At 38.4% G+C, this 14,067-nt stretch overlaps 1 protein-coding gene across 2 annotated transcripts; it reads right to left on the bottom strand.

Moving 5' to 3' along the window:
- Positions 1-368: 368 nt before the first annotated feature.
- On the bottom strand, positions 369-7,609 carry mat1a (methionine adenosyltransferase 1A). 2 transcript variants are annotated; one of them, XM_008429579.2, is made up of 11 exons: positions 7,388-7,431; positions 6,626-6,680; positions 6,020-6,097; positions 4,949-5,071; positions 4,749-4,861; positions 4,237-4,380; positions 3,621-3,746; positions 3,445-3,537; positions 3,181-3,363; positions 2,958-3,091; positions 369-1,830 (listed from the first exon to the last, which is right to left on the bottom strand). In XM_008429579.2, exons 4-11 carry the CDS (start codon positions 5,049-5,051, stop codon positions 1,728-1,730), a joined length of 999 nt encoding a protein of 332 aa, XP_008427801.1. In that variant the 5' UTR covers positions 5,052-5,071; positions 6,020-6,097; positions 6,626-6,680; positions 7,388-7,431; the 3' UTR covers positions 369-1,727. The 2 variants fall into 2 exon arrangements, with proteins under 2 accessions (XP_008427801.1, XP_008427800.1); XM_008429578.2 differs by lacking the exon at positions 6,626-6,680 and having other exon boundaries at positions 7,388-7,609.
- Between the last annotated feature and the right edge of the window lie 6,458 nt (positions 7,610-14,067).

Raw genomic sequence — 14,067 nt, 5'->3', positions numbered from 1 at the left:
AACTTCAAAGTAAATGTTTTTTTTTCTGTAACCTTTGCTAGATTTTCTTCCTTTTTTCTGATGAAATTACACTTTCATCAGAAGCATAGCGGACAGAATCTTTTTGAAAAATCCCAACTTGTTTAGTTCATTTAGAAAAAAAAATATCAAGATATGCAGCAAGTGACTCGAGGGGAATTGCTATGGAGACATCATGACTCCATCAGCCCTTTTCTGATTTTTTATAGAACAACACTTGCTTGCATATCATCTTTTCTTGTGTTTCCCTTTTTTTTACGAGTGGCTAAAGAAACCAGTTCTATGTGATTTATTTACCTCAGGGGAACAGAAACTCTGAACTACTCAAAAACGGGAAAGTATGACATGAACAGGTTTCATTTACATTTATTTTAAATGGATCTATAGATGTAGCAATATTTGTGCCGTCTTCCATTATATTAGTATTGCATAGAAAAATACAATTTTCTCCATTACCCTCTGCAAAATAAAAGTTGCTGCAGGCAGCTGTTCACATCTGTTCTCCTTTTATGGGTTTATTATTTACATTGTCCATTTTCTCTGCCTATAAAGATGGCAGAGGATGGCACAGATGACTGACACCTCAAAATAGAGGAAAACCTCTTATTATATACACATTGTTGGCTGCAGATGAACACACTCGCACTTAGTACCTCTACAGTCTCTTCAAAGGGATTAAACAAAAAAGAAAGCTAAAAATTAAAATGTCTGAATGCCCTTTAGAAAATCTTCCAGTAACCCTATTTTTCCTCTAAATCAGGAGATTTAATGCCACAACGGAGAGTTTCAGTGAGCTCGACGGCAAAGAGATTTCATGATGCAGCAAACTCGCATTCAGAAAAGCAACACATAGAGAAGTCAGTATTATTGAAGGGAATTTTACATCTGCAACACAGAATATTGGGTGATTTTGGAAATAAATTAAGACACTGATGGTCCACTAAACGATTTAGCTTCAGTTTTGTGTGTCACAAAGTTCCAAAGCAAAGCAAGGTTCAGTTTGACAATTTCCCCAATTTGAGCGACACTTACAGCAAAAATGAAAAAAACAACAACAAAGATACAGATGATCCCATCTCGTGGATTTTGTTGACGTATAAACAATGTTGATGTTTCTGCAATGTTTAGACAGCCAAGGACATGTACAGGAAAAAGTAAAGACTCCTAAAATATAAGACGCAATGTTATTTTTAATCTTTCTCCGCTGAGTTAATGCGATGAAAACTGCATTTTCTGATTTGTCAGAAGCACCTCGTTAGGATTAAAAGTTGAGGTTGTTTCATTGCTTTATACTGCCCTCTAAAAACTATATTCCTCAGGTAGTTGTACGGAAGTAATGATCTTAAGAGTGTTTTTTGTTGTTGTTGTGAAGCTGGTTTGATCATTTGCTTTGGACCGCTGATTCATTAAAGCTCTTCTCATTGAAGAACCTTCTACCACTTAAGCAACTTGAACATATTTTTCTAAGTTTGGTTTTAGTACAGAGCTTAGGCAAGTTAAGATCAACTAATGTACAATAAAAAGCTGAAAGTTCTACTTCTGGTAATTTCAGTTCTGTTCAAAGGAAGTGGAAATGGAGCTCCCATTTCACTGGAAACGGTCTCTTTGGTCTGACTGGGTTAATTATACATCTGAATGAGTCGGACATTACAGTCCATAAAGAAGCATCTCGATTGCTCTTCAAGGTGGCCGATCCAGACAAGAAGTTTTTAATAAACAAGCTCCTTAGGCACCTCCCAAGAAAACTCTGGTCGTCCAAAGTGGCCGTACGAGGCCGTCTGCTGGTATATCGGCCTCTTCAGCTGCAGATCCCTGAACACAATACAGAAGAAATGCAGTATTGGTTAAGATGAGTTACACAGAGGTCTCAAACTTATGGAGGCAAGATAACACAGCCTGACACAACAAAATTCGTATTTCCACCTAAAATATTGTTTGGTAACTGGCAAAAAGACCCCTGAAACCACAAGCAAGCATGTAAATCTGAATTGTCAAGAAATGTGCATATCTCATATAAATGAAGCCAAGCAGACCAAACGCGGATGACATTTGAAATTTTCAATAATAAGTAAGATGAATGTAAGCTTTGTTTCGTTGCTTTGTTGCGGTCCTTAACATTAATTGAGCATAGTTCAGACACAGTATCAGATATTTGAATTAAATTAATATTAAACCAGTAACTTTGATTGAGGTGGACTAGAATAAGACCAACTGTTTTGTATTTATGGAAAACAACAAGACACATGAGGAAGAAATAGCTGACATGGCAACCATGTACAAAGTGGAAGTAAACATCCAAGGAGTAATCAGTTCGTAGCGACTCATTTTAAGAATGTCAGAGGTTTTATTGGAAGGAAATTAATTCTGAGCACATAAATAAATGCTCTTATTTTTTTCTTTCAGCATAGCAACCCTATTGGAAAGTAAACATAAAACACATAAAAGTACCACAAATCTTTACTGTTTCCTTTATATCTAAAGCAACATCAGTGTAAAAATGTTTTCCACAATGTTTTATTAGGAGCCACTGTGGAAAGTCTAAAGAGCCGCGTGTGGGTCTGGAACCGATTGCAGACCACTGCTATGTGGAAAATATTCATCATAAGCCAAAAGATGACGGCTGGCGCCACCCAGTGGTGTCATGGGAAAACAGCCACGTCTTAAAAGTCCAAAAACTTCTTAATAGGTCTCATTTCATTACTTTTTTCTTGCAGATTGCTATTTTATTTATAATTTTATTACTGGATTAATTTTTATTGATTAGTTGAGACTCAAAAAAAAAAAAAAAAAAAGAGAAGAGAACGATTAGAGATGCAGATACAGATTCAAATTTTTATTTGAGATCTAACCTGAAGGTGAGTGTTTTAGCTTATGTTCGCTTGAAAACTTTAAAAAGCTTCCATAAACACAGTGAGACATAAAAAGCCGTGTGAGACTACCTGACTATAACTCCGGGGCGCAGATCAAAGTTCTTGTTGACGATCTTGAGAAGCTCTGACTCTGATTTCTGAGAGGAGCCGTATGTGAACAACGAGATGGACAGAGGATGGGCCACACCAATAGCATAAGACACCTGAAAAAAAGACATATAGATTAAAATCACATTTTCATCAGCAAAGCTGTCAGCGATGTGCAGCGACTGAACTGGTACTGTGCGCTCACCTGAACCAGAACTCTCCTGCACAGTTTTGCTTTGACCAAAGACTTTGCCACCCAGCGAGCGGCGTAAGCAGCCGAGCGGTCCACTTTTGAGAAATCTTTGCCGGAGAAGGCCCCGCCGCCGTGAGCTCCCCAGCCTCCATATGTGTCCACAATGATCTTTCTGCCTGTAACACCAGCATCTCCCTGACGGTCAACAAAAGTAGAGCGTGAACACAAGAAATCTCGCAGTTTGTTTTGTTTTATCTCTCTAACTCTCGTTCCAACCTGCGGTCCTCCGATGACAAAGCGGCCACTTGGCTGGAGGTGGTACACGGTTTTGTCGTCCAGATATTTAGCTGGAACCACGGCCTTTATCACCTGATAGGAGACGTTTCACCAGTGAATTAGTACTTATGAATGAATCCGCTGGACGTGTTCGTCTGAGTCTACAAGGTGAGTACCTTCTCCTTCAGGATCCTCTGCTGCTCCTCCAGAGAGATGCCGTCGTCATGCTGGACAGAAATAACGATGGTGTGGACTCTTTTAGGCACCACAGCTCCATCCTTCTGGTCATAATGTACCGTCACCTGCGAGACAAACACAAAGTCAAATAATTAGTATGAAGAGGAGATTTGAATCTTTTTTATGTGTCAAATTCTCCATTTGTAGAGTCTTAGGTCATTGTAGAGTCTTAGGCAAACAAATAAAGCAGAAGTGTGTTTTCTGTGGTAATACATTTCTGATGTGTTTCACAATTTTAGTAGTTATTTTAAATGTGGAACTGGGATTGTTTTAACACAATGTTGCCTTAAGGTATTATGTCATGCAATGAAATACTTGTTTTCTCTTTCCCTTTTTTTCAATTTGAAGAAATTGCCTTGCTATATTCACCACGTAATTTTTTTTTATAGCAATTAGTTACTCATTCATTCATATTTCAGAAGGGTGAAATAAGAGAGAACATGCCCATAAAATCTTCAGAGACGAGGAAAGAAATCATTTAAGAGAAGGACTGGTAAAGTGTTTTTTCCAGGAGTGAACTTAGGAAATTTGCAGTAATTCAGCAGAAAATCTGACCTGTGTTTTAGAGTCAGGGCGCAGCCAGGGCACTGTGTTGTTGCGTCTCAGTTCCGCCATCTTTGAGTTCAGCTTATGAGCCAGGACGATGGTGAGAGGCATGCACTCCTCTGTTTCATCTGTGGCGTAGCCGAACATCAGACCCTGCAAGGGACGGAAAAAGTCAGAAGAAATGCAAAATATATGAAATTATACTTATAAGCTTCTCACAATGTCAAAGTCAAAGTTGAAGCTCTTCAGTCATGTCACATATGACGCCACAGGAGACTGATTTTAACGTTTAAAATCTGCGCTTCTGCCATACACTAAACTGTCTGAACAGTGGATGAGGTTTTTTTTATTTTTATGGCTTATATGTGAAAATATTTTTAAGCATTGCCCATTTTGTTACTCATATGTTCAGGCTGATTTTAGCCTAAGCGACCTTGACCCAGTTAGTCGGTTTGATAAACCCTAACAACATTGTTTCACATCATAGCTTTGACATCACACCACAGTGAAGTCTTGCCCACCTGGTCTCCTGCTCCGATGTCCTCTTCTCGTCTGTCAATGTGGACGCCCTGAGCGATGTCTGGACTCTGCTGCTCCAGAGCCACCAGCACGTTACATGTCTTATAGTCAAAACCTGCGGATGGAAACAATGTAACTCAGGGTTAAAGACAATAACAACACAAGTCCTCTGCCCTGTTGCTTTCTGTGTCACGTGCCTCACCTTTTTCAGAGTTGTCGTACCCAATGTGTTTGATAGCGTCCCTCACCACCTTCTGATAGTCCACGTTGGCCCGAGATGTGATCTCTCCACAGAGCAGCACCATGCCGGTCTTACACACAGTTTCTGTCAATCACAACGGATTCATTAGAATCAGGAAGATCTTTCAGGATGCCTGTGTGGTGCTACAGTATCTGGAGGCTTTGGGGTGGCTGCTTCCGAGCTTAGTGGGTTGCCTTTATGCCTCTCTTTGTCAAAGTTGTTGGGACAGAAATCAAAAATAAATAAAATTGTGATGAACTTTAAGTCTTCTAAAAAGACAAAAGAAGTCAGAATTGAAATCTGGTCTAACTTTGTATGCACAGAGGTTAGGCACTCAGCTAAACTGACATTGTATTCTTTGTCAACATTACTAAAGCCGCTGTTTAACCATTTCCAAGCTGACTATGCATGATGGAGTATTGGAAGGATCAAGTCCTGTCAGGTTTCTGAAATGTGTCGCTTTTGATGTGCTCCCATTCAGAGTGGTGCGCGTAAACCAGAATTAATAATAGGGTGAAATTCACAGTGTTGTCCTGCATAGTGGCCTGGTACATCACTTTTCTGCTTTGTCTTATTAAATGAGCAACAAATCATCTAGAAATGGCATTTCAATGCTCTATGATTGCTCACAAGTGATCAGATACTGAAATAACCAAAAACCAGGCTAAGAATCCAACATGCCAAGGCAAGTAAAGCATTTCCACTGTGTTGCTTATAATTATCCAATGTTAATAATTGGTAATTGGCGCCATTTTTGAGTCGTAGTTAAATTTTATATGCTGTAAGTGTTGCACTTGTGCAATTTACGTGGCTTGTGAAAGCAGCACTGCTTCTACTGCTGAGTCTTTTGTCTTGTCCTAAACAAACCCCGTAATGCCCAGTCAATGATATTGCTGTGCAGCTGTATTAAATGTAAATGAAGGTGGTGTGGTAGTTTTATTTTCAATGGCATTGTGTCTTCACTGGATATTTCTTGGCATCTCAGTTTTTACAAACAGAATATGAGATCATTGTGAATTCTCGCCGACTTACCGCAGGCCACTTTAGCATCCGGGTCCTGCCTCAGATGTGCGTCCAGGACTGCATCACTGATCTGGTCACAAATCTTATCTGTTGACAAAGTCACGTGACGTCAACAAAAGCCATCATTTCCAGAATAACAGAGAAATCGCATGCTCAGATCGTGATTAAACTGAGATTTCAGGTTTGTTTCTTTGACAGAAGCTGATCGTTGTTTTTCTCAAAAACACAAATTAGCTACCTGTTACAACTTTATTAATATATTAAGAACGTATTTGCTTCACACGTTATTATTTCAAACAGAAGATGCTTTGTGTTTTCGGCTTGTGTGAGTCTGAGTGCAGCAGAGGGGGACAATGCCTCACCAGCTTCCCTATTCATCGCTCTTTGTCATCCTGCTGAAGCAACGCAATAAACAGGTTACATCAGAAACAACCCCAACATCTGGCCGGGTGGACGCTGCAGAAACTCAGCTTGTCCACAGTTTAAGAACGTCATAGAAAGTGTTGGACAGAAGGTTTTTTTTTTGTTTGTTTGTTTGCTTTTTCCATGTTTGCTCAAACTGTCTGAACATTTGGGAACGCTGAAAAGATAATCACTGTGTGTGTGGGAACAGACCAGGCTTTGAGGTGTGTTATCAGCTGCTGCTGCTTTCCATAAAGATCACAAACTACTGCAAATGGAAAAAAAAAAAAGATCAACTAAGACAGAGAGGTGTTAGGAAAAGTTTAATGCAGAACTAAGGGCTTAAAGTTGCACTTGTGGTTTACCACAGAGCTGCATTTACTGATTATTGATTCTGCACGGAGGACTTTGTAAGATTACATATTTGTAAAAGGATTACAAAACATTGACAAGGGGTGAATGAGTGTCCTTCACTCACAGCAACCTGCAGGTCAAAGTGAACTATAGCTTTCATCTTTTAGGCTCAAATTTAAACAGGTTTTCCTGTAAATGGTACGTAACGCTGTCTTTTTTTAATTTTATTTAGCATGCAACCGTACACCAGGCTGCCGCACATGCATCTGCTGTCCCATAAGTGAAAGGTGACGGTGCCATAAACACATGTTGCTGTGAATGAAATACCAAGCATGCCTCAAGAGTAAAGATCCAACTCTGCAAAAATGATTTGGAACATGAGTTCAATCTGAAACAACGGCACCGTTTAAAAGAAACTACAATGTTCAATTGCGATAATAGAGACATTTTACTAGTTATATATATATATATATATATATATATATATATATATATATATATATATATATATATATATATATATATATATATATATATATATATATATATATATATATATATAAACTTTCTTTGACTAAGAAAATCTGATTTTACATGTGTAAACTCAATAAAACAACTCACCTGGATGTCCCTCTCCTACAGATTCTGAGGTGAACATGAAAGAGCCGTCGTCCAGTTTATCACTCATTTTTCCTGCAGGAAGTGTTATTTTTGCAAGGCCTCTTGATTTCCAACAGGGACTTAAAAGCAGCTTCTCTTCACTTCAGTAGCGAGGATCTGGAAGTCGCAAGCCCTGCAGCCAAAAGAAGGTCTGTCCTGCAAAACTCTACGTCCAAGTCCACATGGTTCAATATATACGGCCGAGGGGGGACGCGCACAAACACATACACGCACACACACTCTCTGTCACTCACTCACTCACACACACACACACACACATATTCATGTCACGTGAATCCATGGTACAGTCCACTCCAGGGGGGAGTGGATGATGGGTGGGCAGCTCAGCTCACAGAAGCGGCTTGTTAACCCTTTGTGTTCAGCGTGATGCTCCGGTGTGTGTTTGTGGATTTTAACCTGCTTTAGCTGCTCTGCTTCAGGGTGAACGATCCTTCCTGGACAGAGTTGTAAACAGCCAGGTTGAACCAGGCTGCAGTGAGACATGATACCGGCACCAGGCATGGCTTGTTTCTGGTCATGGTCAAATTAGTTGAGGTTTAAAGTGATGAAAACACACAAAAAAGCCAAAGAGACGTGAATCTAAAATATTCTGTGTTGCAGCAACTTATAAATAATTTCAAGACATAATCATCAGTTATCATTAGTTAGACTTCTGAAGCTCTTCTTTGATTTTTTTTATAAGTGTAAATATAAAGTAGTCTAATATTCTTGATTTTTTATTTCAATGCTTCTTACCTTTGATCATTCCTGAGGCTACATATTTTAACTAAACCATTGAAGATACTGGATGTGAGCTGTAATTTGTACCCTGACTGTTGAAATTAGTAAATGCATGGACAAATAATAAAGGATGTCCTGTGTTTTTGTTTTTTTTTTTTTTAATAAAATGTGAACAAGTTGAAGGAGTGTGATTACTTTTGCAGTGCAGTATCTCTAGTCGGTGGTACCTGCAAACATAAAATACAGTCTAAACTTGTGACCGACTCTCCAAATGTGTGCTTCACCTGAACCCTTTGACGATTTGTAGTTTTCTACAAAAACACAGACGCACTGAGTCAACTGAAAGCCAGAGAAATATCTGAGACACATCTTCATTATTCAATCTTCTGTCAGGATATGGCTCAGTGTGTTCTGCAGTCACAGATGAAGACAAGAGCCTTGGGCTGGGATTGGACAGAAAACAGCTTCTGGATAACGTAGGACTGTTTGATCCAAACTTAATTACTGGCTGTGACTAATAATTGCTAACTTCGTAAAACAGAGCTGAAACACAATTTTTAAGGTTTTGACATTTACATTTTGAAATGATGCTCAATAATTATCTTTCCAAATTAAAAAACAAAAAATATTGGGCATACCACATGCATAAGTAAGCTTAGGTTAGCTACTGTGCTGAAAGCATGGTTTTAAAAAATGTCTTTTAAATGAACATCTTCATGTAAGCCCTGCTCTCAGCTCACTTAACTCTAATATCCTCACACTTTGATGAACCAAATTGCACTATTTATAAGAACAAATACAGGGCAACCCTGGAAGAAAACTTGTTGTAAACTGCAAAGACTGTTCTCTTTAACTGTAGGAAAGGATTCACTGAGGGGATAAAACCTATTTTATTTTATTTTTTCATAAAAATGCAAAAAATCCTCTTTTTTCCTTCAACTTCCTTCACAATTTATTTCCCACTATTTGTTGGTCTATTAATACAGTGATACACTGAAGCTTGTAGATGTAACAATGTGAAAAAGTTCAAGGAGTTTTGAAGACTTTTGCAAGGCACCGTAGCTGATCCCTCTCGACCATTAGCATAAACAGAGATTTTCTCTATTTTTCCATCATCTGGCTCCAATTTCAGTTGTGGATGGCCGTGTGAAATGAGACGAGAATTTTAAATAGCTCTCTCTCTCTCTCTCTCTCTCTCTCTCTCTCTCTCTCTCTCTCTCTCTCTCTCTCTCTCTCTCTCTCTTTCTCTCAAGAATAAAATTCAACACTTTCTTTATGGCTTTTAGGGCCCACAGATGTAAGAAAAATATTTTTGTGAATAAAAGCTACCTGTGATTTAAATTTTATTTACATAAACAATGCATAGAGAAGAGAACTAGTTTGCTCACTTAAGAGAACATTAGCCCTTTACATGCTAATGCTAGTCATGTACCATTAAATCTGACATTAAATCTTGAACATAATTGATCATAGCTAATAACGGCAATATTTGAAAGAGTCTTATTTGCATCAGTTTTTTTTTTTACCTTACCGGCTTAACAATCAAACTTAAATATCATGAGTCTGCTGCCTTTACTTATTGATATGTGTTTTGATGCTGCAAAAATAAACTAGGAAACTATTCAAGGCTACACAGAGGTACGCACATTTGTAATTTCTAATACAGCTACAGGTTGTTGTTTTTTTCAGTGCAGAAACAACCAATGGTTCCACTGCTAACAGGGAGTTATATGTCTGGGATTCATCCAAACTACATTATTACTAACACGTTTCACTAATATTTCAGATTTCAAAAGGTCCAGAGCATGAAAGATACAAAACCCAACCACTCAACTGATCGACATTACACACACTTCTTTATTTAGCAATGTTTGCGTAAACATTTCCAAATCTTAATGTTACATGTAGTACCATTCTATGCACAAGGTGAGACCTACTAATTCGACAAAATCTTGAGGAGCCTCACTTCAAGTGCTTGATGTTGATATTTAGATTTTCAGTAGTGATTTCGTAACTTTCCAGCTGTTACAATCAAGTGTGCGTCAGGACAGAAAGAGCACAACACCATACAAATAATCAGAGGTCAATGTTGTGTGTGGGTCAACATAACAAACCTCAACTAGATCAAACTAGAGGAGATGTGAAATTCCCGCTCGATCCTAAAGAGAGCAAGCGCCGCAGGATCGCATGTCTCTGTCAGAGTCTGCTTTTACCTGCCTCTAATCTGCTACTGTGGGATGAAAACAGTGACGAGCCACACTGGTTATGTATGCAAACATTAAACACCCTCTAAAATAGGGACTACGCATTTACATCAAAGAACCTGTTAATGACTGACAGGGAACGGGACTTTTTTTTTTTTTTTTTTTACTCCGGCAAGATTGTTCTAGTCATGTTGAAAGATTACTGATATCAGAGTTCAGACAGGCTTGATTGAAGTCTGAATAATGTGAATATGAGGAGTGAGAAGAATCATGTGCATAGAAAGAATACACAAACTTTCAAACAATTATTGCTAAGATCTGAGTACATTGTAGTACACCATATTCAATTATTCTGTCAGTCAAAAAGCAGACCATCAGGAAGGAATTTGAGCAGTTTAAAAGTTGATTATGTTATCTAGCAAAAATCAAAACCTTTGAACATCTGCTCAATCCATCGCCTGAAAATGTCTCCAATGGCATGGTAGTGGTAACATCATGCTGTGGGGATGCTTTTTGTTTTGCATGGAATGAAGAAAAATGGTCAGTGTCATGATCCGTGTTTCTCTGTGCTTATTTTGAGATTTTCTGTGTTTAGTCCTGTTTCCCTGTGAGTCTCTGTCCTGTCCTCCCTGTTGACTGATCCCAGCTGTGTCTCGTTCCTGTAATTACCCTCCCAGTGTATTTAGTCTCACCTGTTGTCTGTGTTCCTCATCGGATCCGTGTCGTTGTCAGTGTCTTAGTCTGCCGGCACAGTTGAACTGTGAAGTCCTGTGCCGGCCTTAGCTCATCGTGTCAGTCTTTTGTTTTGAGTCAGTTGCTACCGGTGCTGAGCCTCTGTGTTTTCCGCTCTGCCGTGCTGCCTGCTTGTTTTGGACTGTTCCGAGCATCTATATTATTAAACATATAATCATCTTCACCATACCTGGGTTTCAGCGTTTCTCCTCACCACTTCCACCCACCAAACCTTGACACAGAGTTCATGAGAAAATTAACTAAATAATCTTCAGCAAGACTTGAAATTTGTTCAGATATTTATTATCAAGTTTGACTGAGGTTGAGCTATTTTGTCAAAAAATGGTCAAAAACATCAATGTGTACATTATGGCTTCATCAAAGCTGGCTATAAAAATATTGATTTATGGGGTGAAATATTTTTGATACAATACTTGTATTGTATTTCTTTCTTTTTTTTTTTTGCTCCCAGATGGATTTGTTCTGTGTGATTATCTGTCTTGATTAAATGCTTCAGATCATCACACAATGTTGATATCAAACAAGGACAACCTCAGTAAATAATACAAAATACATTTTTTTAAGGAGATCATTTATCAGGAGAAAAAGTTGTCCAAACTAAAGTATTTTCTTTTTCTCACATCACTTATATTCAAGGAGTGCAAATACTTTTGGTGGCTCTGTGCTTCACAATAAACACTGACGAGTTTCAATTCAAAAACCGGGTCAAAGGTCAGATGAGAGTACGGCCAGGCTGAGACTTGACAGAACAGGACTAGATAAGGGTTCGGGACTTCAGGGGTTGTTAGCACCTGTTGGTCTTTCCTCAAGTTCAAGGACACTCAGTTTTCCCCCACAACTTCCATCTCTGGGCTCGCCTGGCGTCGAACTGGTCCCATCTGGAGCAAACGGAGTAAGTGAAATCCCACCAAGCCTGTATGTAAACTGTAAGGTTGAAAGACTGAGGGGAATTTGTTATATAAGTAGTTAGTTGACAACAAACAAAAGACAAATAAACTGACACAAGTACTGTCATAAAGCTGGTGATTCTTTCAAAGCTAATAGGGTTGGTTTTTAACTGGCTTCAATAGCTTTGTAAGGAGTTGATAAGTTAACCAATGCTTTTGAGCAGAAACTATTTCCAGAAGGTGGGGTGCAAATCCTTTGCTGTGATTGGCTGTTAGTTCCCACAAGCTTAATGCCAAAGCTGATCAGGTCCAAATAGTGGCTGTGAGATATTTGTTTATATTTGTGCTTCTGAGTGATAAGGATATACTCACTCTGTGCCTTTTCATAATATATGTATATATAATTTCTTTCTTCTTTTTTTTACTATTTGATTAATTAAATGCAGAAATCTCTCATTTTTTAAAAGTTCAATCTAACAGTGATTTACTGGGTTTCAAAGTAGATGCTTTGAAACTGATCCACAAGTTGAACCGTTAGCATGTAGAGGAGCCAGAGGGAACACAGCAGCTGGGCTAAAGGAGTGTCACTCTGTCCCATCTCTGTTCCAGTCCATTTTGGACCTTCAGCACATTCCTGAGTGAAGCTGCCATGAATGAAAGAAGTATTACTAATGTAAATCTCCTGTAGTACGTCGTCTTCTCAGACTTTAAAGGAGCTATGCAGCAATAGCAAACAGCTACTTCAGTTGACTATTTTACAAAAGGTATATGGTGAAAAATTTTATTGTTTTACTAAAAAGTAAAATATTCACAGTGTGGAGGCAGAGTGTTAGCATACCTTCAACCTCTTACACACCTTCCAAAACCATTGACCCTTCTTTGCTGTACCATACACTATTGTTATCAATGGCTTGACTAATAAAACTGATATCTTCACTGTTTGTGATTGTAAAAATAGTCATAAATAAGTAACAGTTTTAAATCGAGTCAGAAAAACAGCCAAGCAATCTGTTCTCTTAGTTGTAGTGCCACAGCTAAAATAAAGACAGGATCGCTTTTCTCCTATACCCTTTTATGAGTAAATCGGCTTAGACCAATAGTTAGATATGACTCATAATACAAGGCAATGGACATGTAAGGCCTTGGGGTCAGAAAGCAGACTCATTCTCTCATAACAGAATCAAGGAAAACTGAGAGGCTTCATAAAGGATGATTTTATTTGAACCATGTCTTGAGCTGCATCAATAGCTGAAAACCCAATAGTGAAAACATTGTGTTTACGTGGTAACTGGGTTCCATTTAGAAACCCTTCTAAATGGAAGTATTCAAACTCTTTTGACCTTTTTCACATTTTTTGTCCCACATTTTTGTCCCAAACTTTGGATTCTTTGGATTGTAAGTACAGCAAACAAACCATCATACAACAAAAAAAGAAGAAAACAAACAAAGGAAAACTAACAATGCACCTCAATAAGAACCACTATGTGTCAACATAGTGACACATTGGCATTAGCATTATGTTGTGAGGATGCTTTTCTTAAGTAGGGATAAAATAGGGCCAAGGGAACTAGTTGGAGCACATGGGAAGATGGATGGAGAAAATATAGGTCAACACTGGAAGGAAAAGTTTGGACAAGAAGGCAGAGGTCAAATTTGATGCAGGTTTTTTGTCTGTCCTACTAAACAATTGGTCAAATTGAACATCGCAAGATTTGGATTATACTATTACTAGTCATTATTAAATAGTTATAAATGTAAGGGGGGGAAAAGCGAATACTCCGTTTTACATTAGACCAAAGATCTTTCCCGTCTTCACCTTCTTAACTTCCAGCAGAGGGAAGTGTTGCTCCAAACCTGATTTCAGGGCCTCAGCCGTGGTGAGCTACAAAATAAGGTAAGAAAAATATTAAAAACTTGATAAATGTAGCAAAGTAGATCAAATTCCTAAAGCCAATTATTTACATTTTTTCAGTGAATTTTATTTGCAAACGAATCTGACAACATTACATGCATTTCCTTTCGCATCATATTTATCGGTTAAAATCCCCCCGGCCCT

This window comes from Poecilia reticulata, chromosome 15 (genome assembly GCF_904066995.2).
Source record: "Poecilia reticulata chromosome 15, P_reticulata-male-v2, whole genome shotgun sequence".
NCBI classification, from domain to species: domain Eukaryota; kingdom Metazoa; phylum Chordata; class Actinopteri; order Cyprinodontiformes; family Poeciliidae; genus Poecilia; species Poecilia reticulata.
The sequence above is the reverse complement of the archived record's forward strand: the minus strand, read 5'-3'. Positions and strand labels throughout refer to the sequence as shown.

Bases quoted from the DNA above. Each gene is read 5' to 3' on its own strand.
- mat1a (XM_008429578.2), bottom strand. From the start codon at position 7,454: ATGAGTGATAAACTGGACGACGGCTCTTTCATGTTCACCTCAGAATCT. The intron at 6,098-7,387 runs GTGAGTTGTTTT...CTTTGTCAACAG, and splicing joins TGTAGGAGAGGGACATCCAG to ATAAGATTTGTGACCAGATC. The intron at 3,364-3,444 runs GTTGGAACGAGA...GTTGACCGTCAG, and splicing joins TTGTCATCGGAGGACCGCAG to GGAGATGCTGGTGTTACAGG.